We start from the raw sequence: 8,210 nt of genomic DNA on the forward strand, positions 1-8,210 counted from the left end.
AATGCGCATATTTAAAAAAGAATGTACATGTTATAGTATTGAAGATTTACTGCTACGATGAATAAATATATTTCACCTCTGTAGGTGAACACGGCAGCAACAGGGTTAAAATCCTGAGGAAACGAACACGTGCAGGGGCGTGTTTGTGTTGTATAAAGCCATAAAGCTAAAGCTGCTCATAAGCACCAACAACTTCCGGTCAGGATCAAAATAAGATTCTCGGCAATGTGTGGCAAGTAAACAGTAGCCTACTACAGAGAAAATGTAAGACATGTTATTTTGCCAATTAAAGTGCCGTTATTGTCTATCACAATAATTACATTTAATTATAATTTCGGTTAATTTTTGGCAAAAAATCAGATAATCATTACATATTTTATAAAAATTGTGTTGTCTGCTATGTTGATTATGGTATTATAGTTTTATTATTACTTAAAAAAAACTGCACGACGTGTCCCTACACTCTATATGAGGCACTGTAGCTCAAATACCAGACCCGGCGCCAGTGTAAAATGACTAAGGGAGTGGGTAAAAATTGCAAGGGGTGATTTTTTTTTCATAAAGTAGGCTAAAATGAACTTATTTACCCAGGCTTTACCCGCAACGCCTCAACAGGGTCAGCACTCATATATGGCATTTCTTGAAGCAGTTAAGTTGTCCAATCATATCGATTTTTTAAAAAATATATACATTTTAAATAAGTAGGCACACTTGACAAAGTAGAATATGATTGGGGAGAGAAAAATGACCCGAGGAGCTTACTAAAGTCATAGATTTATTAACGAAGTTAGAGGACGGCTGTGTCAAATATCGCAACAGATGGGATTACATGTAAGGATTTTGTTAATAGTTGAAAGCTCCCATGCAATTTAGTCCTATAGGCGCCAAGTAGAACTTGTAGCCTAAGAGTAGCTAAGTGTTGTTGTGTTTTAGGTTTTATGGATGTATGATGTTGAAACAAGGGGGCAGAAAATACAACTGAGGGGGATACAGCCCCCTTTTTCTCCCTTTTGGCGCCGGGTGCGTCACACGCCCTGTAGGTTAGTAACAGAAAAACGGCACTTTATTTTGAAAGGTTCAGTGTTCCGGCAGCTGAGTCAACGGACCCACAGAACTGTCCATGAGAACATCTAGTTAGTTATGAAACGGAGTCCAGCTTGTATGCCGCTTTTCTTTGGTAAGTTCTTGCTTCTTACTTGTTACCATTGTGTTGCATTGTTTACCATTTGTTCTTTGTCTTTTACACAACACCGCTAGCTAAATTTCAGATCATTATAATCAAGTTAACATTAGAACAAAATGACGTTAGCTGTCATGCTAGCGTTAATTCTGCTGCACTGGTAGCACGACTAAGTGTCCCTACTGGAAACTCGTTGGCACTGTTTGCTCTTTATTTGATAGTGTATAATGATAAATGTGCAAACAGCAGCAGTCTGTAGCTGGTGTTGTGTAGCTAATTAAAATAACCGAATAAAGAAGTATAAAGCTAACGTTAACTTAGGTCAACGCGGCCCCAAGAACAAAGCTGCACGGTGTCAACGTGAATGACAAGGTTGTTGTTGTTTTTTTTAAAATGGTGAATGACAAGTTGTGTTTGACGTTTCAGCAGATAAAAAGAGAGAGATCCTAGGACCGACTGCTAGTGTTGTTTGATCATAAAAGTGTCAAAGTTCTTAATCAAAGATACTTCACTCACCTCGTCCCCTGTTGTCCACAGCCAGTCAGATCGCCTCTCAACAGATGAGGGGAAAGTTGCTGACAGCATCATTTTCAATGGCAACCCAGTAAAAGGTAAAGACAGGAGAACTGTCTCACAGCAACTCTGTCCACGTTTTATACCAACAGTGTATCTTTCTATTTTTAAATTTTACATTTATTAATATGTTGTCAAGCTAAATGGTCCAAAGACATGGTCAACTACATCATAATTTATTATTAATAAACCTGTATTTACTAAGAAAATAATTTTCCAGGATCTTTCAATGACATTTTATGATTTTATTATTTAATATATTGTAAATGTAGTAATCTTAAGGTAAAGGCCAGATAGCCCATATAATTTATTTAATTAACAATTTAAATGCAGTTGGCCATGGTTGTGGGAGTGGCCGCGGTTTCTGTCCTTTTGTTTTTAGCAATCACAATTGGTTTAAGCATATATTTTATATGGCAAAAAATCTAAACATTCTATATGATATGAAAATAATTAGCCATTTTTTTAAGCTCAATGCCTCCAGTGTTGGTATTTTCCCTAAGCGCTGCTTTGTGTAAATCTAAACTAGAGTAATAAAAACACCAGCTTATTTCCCTCCAACAGAAGTAAATGATTTGTTTACTTAAAGTGCAAGATACATCTAATAAAAATGGTGTGAGGCCTGGGTCTGGAGTCTGCCAACTTAGTAGTTATTATGGTTTTAAAATATCTTCCTGTTTCTCCTTTAGTGTATTATCGATAATGGTATTTGATAATTTGCCCTTTTTGAGCAGGTCCTCTCTGTGGAAACTCAGACTTTTTCTATCATGCGGTTAGAGGCTCAGCTGCGTCTCTGTCAGAGTTGTGTTTGGTGCTGCAGGAGCGGGCTGCGCCAGTTCTCCCAGAGCCATGCACACAGGTAGATTGTGTGTGTGTGTGTGTGTGTGTGTCAGTGTGTCAGTTTTAGAATTATTGAAAACAACAACTTAGTGACAGTGTTTAGTTACTCTGCTTTGTATCTTGTTTGGTTTTAAGTCCTTTGTTTTCTCAAACACAGGAAAGCTGTGAACTACTACAATCTTCTGGGAGTCAACTCTGATGCCTCCTTGGAGGAAATAAAAAATGCCTTTTTTGACAAATCTAAGAAGGTACTGTCCTAATTTGGTAACAATAAAATGTATGGCCACATGAGGGCAGCCTTTCACAGCGTAGTTTACACTTATTAACTGTTCCCACAGTTAGCTTCCTGTCTGTTTGTTTTCAGGTTGTGACTCCCAGTGTAAACAAGGATGTGCATGTGTATTTACCTTGTGGTTTGGGCATAATTGAGGGGTAAGACCCTTAAGAGAAATAAGCATGGTTGTAAGTGCAACTGCAAACCATACATTTGAATGCGTTTGTTTAAAAGAGAAACATGTTTATGTGTCAATTCAAGAAATGCATGTGTTGCACCAGACTATATGTCTTGGTTTAATGGTTGGTTTAAACCTCATTCACACTGACCAATTCATCATGCAGCTGCACCCAGACAGCGACCCATCCAACCCAGCGCTGCACAGCCAGTTTGTGGAGCTGAACGAGGCCTACCGAGTGCTGAGCAAAGATTCGAGCAGGAAGGAGTACGACTTTAAAATCAGACATCCCGGGGATGGCCAGGCCTTCAGATATGCCTCCAGTCACACCAGCTACAGATCTAGGTGAAGATGTACAGAATATGTCTGTTTGTGCTTGCTTATTAGTCCAAGGTTACCTGACCTTCCTACTCAATCTTTATCACTGTTAATGTGACCCTTTTGGGAGAGTTTGTTTTCTTGCTGTTCTTGTGAACAAGTCTTAAGCGCTGCAGCAACACTGAATGAAGAATTCATCTCTGTACTTTGCCAAAGAAAGAGAACTACTTTTGCAACTACTGACTAGAAATTAAGATTTATATTTCTAAATAATTCTTGATGGAGGTGCTGCATAATTTGATGTTTCAGGTTTTGTTTAACCTTGTGCAAGTCTAAAAGCAGTGCTTCTGATGTTTGAGTGAAAAGCATTAACCAGTCTTAAGTGAATATTGTTTTTTGTTGTTGTTTTTTTTGGGCTAAATTGTTTTTTATTCAGATTGGATTTGAGACTTAACATCTTAAACATATTTTTTTCTAGTTTTTGAGAAAAGACATAAAATCTGTTAGAGTTTTACTGTCTTGATGGAAAATGTTCTACATAATAATCCCTCAGACCTGCCTCATTAACACTTTAATTAAGACTGTTTTTAACATTTGTACCATCTGTACCACCTCCGGGTTTTGATGTCACCAATCATGGTTATCTTCAACTACTTTCCCATCAGCTCGGGCACCCAGGAGAATCTTCGTTACTGGGAGCAGTTTCGTCAGTCCCAAGCACGGGAGATGCCGGCGGAGGAGTGGCAGAAGAGGAGGAGGAGGAACTTCCGCCTGGTGGGCTACTGCTTCATCACGATGTTGCTGAGCGTCGGCGCCCATGTAGTCTTCTTCAGGTACAAAAACGCCACGTGATGAAGAGAAATTTTAAAAGGGAAATTACCAAGCATTTAAAAGGTGAATGTTAGACAAGTAACAATAGAAATAATATGACAAAATCCATACTAGAACCTTGTATCAAACTTCCCACTGTGGTAGATCTATCTTATTTCCTGAGTTGTTGTTTTTTGCTGCATAGTCCCATCCAGATGTTGTTTCTGGACATGTGTCTGTGCCATGTGTGTTGGCTTAACCTCCTGGCATGTGGTCTTGTAGTTGTTTCACACACCGACTATGCCGACACTTCTGTTTGTGGAGATTCCCTTCTTTGTGATCCGAAGAGCTGTTAAAACAGCTGTACAAACTCATAAAGACAACTGAGCATGCAGAGTGCCTGCTGAGCGACATCAAGTTTTTAGGTTAAGCAAAGTTTTTCTGCAAACTGTGTGTTAACTCAAGTGTTTCTCCGACTCTTTCAGGAAACTGGAAGAAGTTCACTATAACTTTATGGACGAAAAAGATCGAGTTATAACAGAAATTTACAATGAATCCAAAGAGAGGGCCAGGTTAGTGCACAATCTTTAAATGAAACTGTGTTTTTCCGCCTAATGGTGGCCCATTTGGGTAGTAGCAGTACGTTTGTTTGAGTGTTGTAATGCTTGAATATGGAGTAAGGTTGTTTTCCGTGCTGTTTTTCAGGACCAACGGTTTTAAGAAACAGACTGAAATCCTGCGGCAGAAACATGCTGAGTTTCTGGAGAAATACAACATCCGCAAGGATGGAGAGGACAAGTAGGAGAGTCTCCACCTGTGCTCCGTGATAATGGAGTTTCAGCTGCCAGCAGGTGAAAGGCAGTGGACCGGGTGTGGTACCTGTTTTAGGATTTTTAAAGTTTTTTTTCTTTTATTTAATTTAATTGAAACATGTTAATGTTTTTGTCCTCAGTTGAGTACTTGAAGACACACGGGACATGGGTGTGATGTGGGAATGTTTCATATGGTCATATAAGTGTTTCTTAATGACCAAGCCAAGCTGCACATCAGACTGCACCGGTCTGAAGCATTTATACCTACCGTAGAATTGTTTGAAGTGATGTGACATAAGGATCTACCTACAGTATGTACACAAACCATAATAAACACTGTTCAAACTGCCTCGTATGAACTCACAGGAACATGCTACTTATTGTCCTCTGCCTCATTGCTGTGTTGGGGGTGCACAGAAAACAGCAAATGAATGCCAGATGACAGCAGATAAATTAAGACAAGACAGACTAACAGTACCGCCAATATGTTTCTTGCTGAAAGAAAATTGTGTTGAGTAAAATCTTGTCCTGGGTTGCACACAAGAGGACGCTCCGTAATGTTGTCTTAGGTTTGACGTAGTCTTGCAGCCAGACCTATCTCCAGAATACGTTTTAATGCTGTGCCAGCGCTGGAGAAAGGTCCGCCTGAACCCATCATAATTAGGCTCTAAGGGGAAAAAAAAACCCACTTGTTTGTATTTCTTTAAACCAATCACAATCGTCCTGGGCAGTGCTAAGCCCAGGATGTAGCGACGGTTCACTTTGCAAAACAGTGTCAGGAGATTTGTGTCTGAAATAGGCAGGCTCATACACACAGTCTACATCCCGTGAGTCAGGCTAGGTTTGATGAGACTGTTTGGCGGCGGGATTGACTGGTGGTGGGGGGGGGGTGTGTGAAGTATGACACGTGCAAGTCAAATATTTCAGCAACAATGGTTTGTCAAGCAAAGTGGTCAAAACATGCTACAATGTCTGTTGGCCGATCACAGTTATGAATTTTGGGACATCCCTGTCAAACTCCTCATTGTTCCCTCTGTTGACCGTGTGTTGCTGTTTGAAATGCAGCGCAGAATAAAGTGCCCTCCATTTGTTGGAAATGGAGATGAAGAAGAAAATCACTATTGTCACATGAAAAGAATGACATGCTAACTTATTTAGAGTCAGACTATTGTGTTAATAATGACACTGAACATGTTCACATTGAATACAAAGACTTCTGCTGGTTACCTTTGATTTTAGAGATTGTTGTTTTTCAGTTTTTGACTGCCTTATCTATTCACTGTCAGTGGGAAATGATTAAAAGATCAACTTTTTCCCATCAATCATTACTTCCACCTTTTGTTGTCTCTCTCGTTTAATTATGCTTTGGTTCTGGTTTTGTAATATAGAACAGACTACATTTATTTCTCTGTAATACATTTAAGCTCCATTTGGACAAGATTTATCAAAAGTAAATTAATCCTTTTAGCATTATCTTTCTACAGTGAAATTAATTTCCTTTTATTGGCAGAGTTAGCATGAGCCTCTGACTGACATCCAGCTAGACTGTTGCCTTTTAATGAGCAACCACACAGGAGAGTCAGTACTGTTGTAATTAGATAATTATTGATCTGCCCTACGTGTGAATTTACAAGTTTATTTTCCATTATCTCAATCAAAGTGAATTTGAAGAACTGCTCTTTTAAACCTCTAATCTCATATTGGAGCTGCGGATGAGATTAACTCAAAACTGACTCTACGGATCAGCATGTTTATTTGCATATTTACATTCACATGAAAGCTCTATTTCATTTTGGTTGAAATGGACATCCTGGGTACACATTTGTTTCTTGGTGACATCATGGAAAAAAAGGCTCGGTTACTAGTTATTGTTTTTTTTTTTAAAGAATACTTGTACAAATAAAAACTGAATGCATTAAATCCCAGAACAACCATGTGAATGGTTTTTTTAAGAAGAGATGTTGCGTTTTTTTCTAGTTTGACCTGAGACTTCAGCAGGAGATAACATATCCCTGCATAGCTTACAGACACCCTCACCCTCATGTGGCGTGTGAGTGCCCTATCATAACCCAAACACACTAATGCCTGAGATCCTGGTGTCGGTATGCCTCCACACACACACACTACACGGGAAAACCAGCCATGAAGACATTGACTGTTCTCTAAAGTTAAATGAGCTGCAGAGGGAAGTGTGTCAGATCATGCTCTGAAATAATATCTGAAAAGTGTAGAAAGTCGTATAAAGTAGAATAATAAATCAGTAATAGAAAAGTGACCCTCAGACTTTTACTGATTTAATATCCTAACAATCCTAACCAGAGCCAGGATGTTAGAATCCCCAGACAACGAACCAAACCGGATTACCCAATATGAAGGCTTGGACAAAGCCCTCTCCACACTGCCAGGAAAACAACTGTGCTGGATGAACACTGAATCCTGTATTGTGTTGTTTGCCATATGGCTGCAACTAACAATTCGACAGTCTACAGTGTCAGAATGGAAAAATCCCCACCACGGTTTTCAAGGTGACATCTTTGCTTATTTTGTCCAAAGCATCAGAACACAATCAGAGATATATAATACAACCAGTGGCTATTCACATTACATTTCAGCACTAGGAACTAGTTCATGTTTGGCACTTTTTGAAAGAACAATTGATTAATGAATTACCAAAAGTTTCACATCAATATTCCTGCGAATCGACTTTAATTAAACACCCACAACAGCAGAAGTATAACACCGAGGACATGATCTCTTAAGTGTCTCAGTGGCAGCCAGCCCCTGACCCGCCCACGCCGGGGCCAGTAGAGACGCTGCACCTGTATGCAGTGCGCCTGTCCCGTTTGGAAAAAGTTGGCAGTGCAATGGTTACGCTGCGTGCGTCTCAAGGGCAAAGGAAATGAGGAAACCGATCACAACAACTAATGAAGACTCCTACCTCTCCAGACCTCTCTCTGTCTGCGGACTACCCTGCTGTTCCAGCTCTGTTCTAGCTGTGCTACCATGTCAGTGCAAAATGTCATTTTAGACATATTTAGAAGAGGACTTCAAAAACGGGAAGATGCGCCTAAATGGGAAGCGTCACATTTTCAGTGGGAGCGACAGCGAGAGACTGTGACCGAGCCCGGGAGCGGAATATGCGCCACTGTCCAGCTCTGCACGTTGGAATAAAGCGTCGGGGTTTTGCCGGATAAACGTCCATAAGCCTAGCTGGATGATGTGATT

At 39.9% G+C, this 8,210-nt stretch overlaps 2 protein-coding genes across 3 annotated transcripts in view; one reads left to right on the forward strand and one right to left on the reverse strand.

Annotated features, from left to right (window-relative positions):
- The window catches only part of nudt22 (nudix (nucleoside diphosphate linked moiety X)-type motif 22), a 6,364-nt gene extending 4,649 nt beyond the window's left edge, over positions 1 to 1,715 (reverse strand). Inside the window, exon 1 of the mRNA XM_032528700.1 lies at positions 1,697 to 1,715. The gene's annotated coding sequence lies outside the window, so the exon portion shown is untranslated. The remainder of the gene's footprint in view (positions 1 to 1,696) is intronic.
- Positions 1 to 6,313, forward strand: part of dnajc4 (DnaJ (Hsp40) homolog, subfamily C, member 4) — a 6,968-nt gene extending 655 nt beyond the window's left edge. Inside the window, exons 2-9 of one of the 2 annotated variants that reach the window (XM_032528705.1) lie at positions 1,076 to 1,177; positions 1,718 to 1,791; positions 2,488 to 2,612; positions 2,751 to 2,841; positions 3,212 to 3,390; positions 4,029 to 4,196; positions 4,659 to 4,745; positions 4,879 to 6,313. In XM_032528705.1, the coding sequence (XP_032384596.1) occupies positions 2,521 to 2,612; positions 2,751 to 2,841; positions 3,212 to 3,390; positions 4,029 to 4,196; positions 4,659 to 4,745; positions 4,879 to 4,975 (714 nt within the window). In that variant the 5' untranslated portion in view covers positions 1,076 to 1,177; positions 1,718 to 1,791; positions 2,488 to 2,520 and the 3' untranslated portion in view covers positions 4,976 to 6,313. Of the gene's footprint in view, positions 1 to 1,075; positions 1,178 to 1,717; positions 1,792 to 2,487; positions 2,613 to 2,750; positions 2,842 to 3,211; positions 3,391 to 4,028; positions 4,197 to 4,658; positions 4,746 to 4,878 lie in introns of those variants that run through there. The other variant, XM_032528706.1, reaches the window with a different exon arrangement.
- Positions 6,314 to 8,210: the final 1,897 nt, after the last annotated feature.

Source organism: Etheostoma spectabile, chromosome 10 (genome assembly GCF_008692095.1).
Source record: "Etheostoma spectabile isolate EspeVRDwgs_2016 chromosome 10, UIUC_Espe_1.0, whole genome shotgun sequence".
NCBI lineage: Eukaryota > Metazoa > Chordata > Actinopteri > Perciformes > Percidae > Etheostoma > Etheostoma spectabile.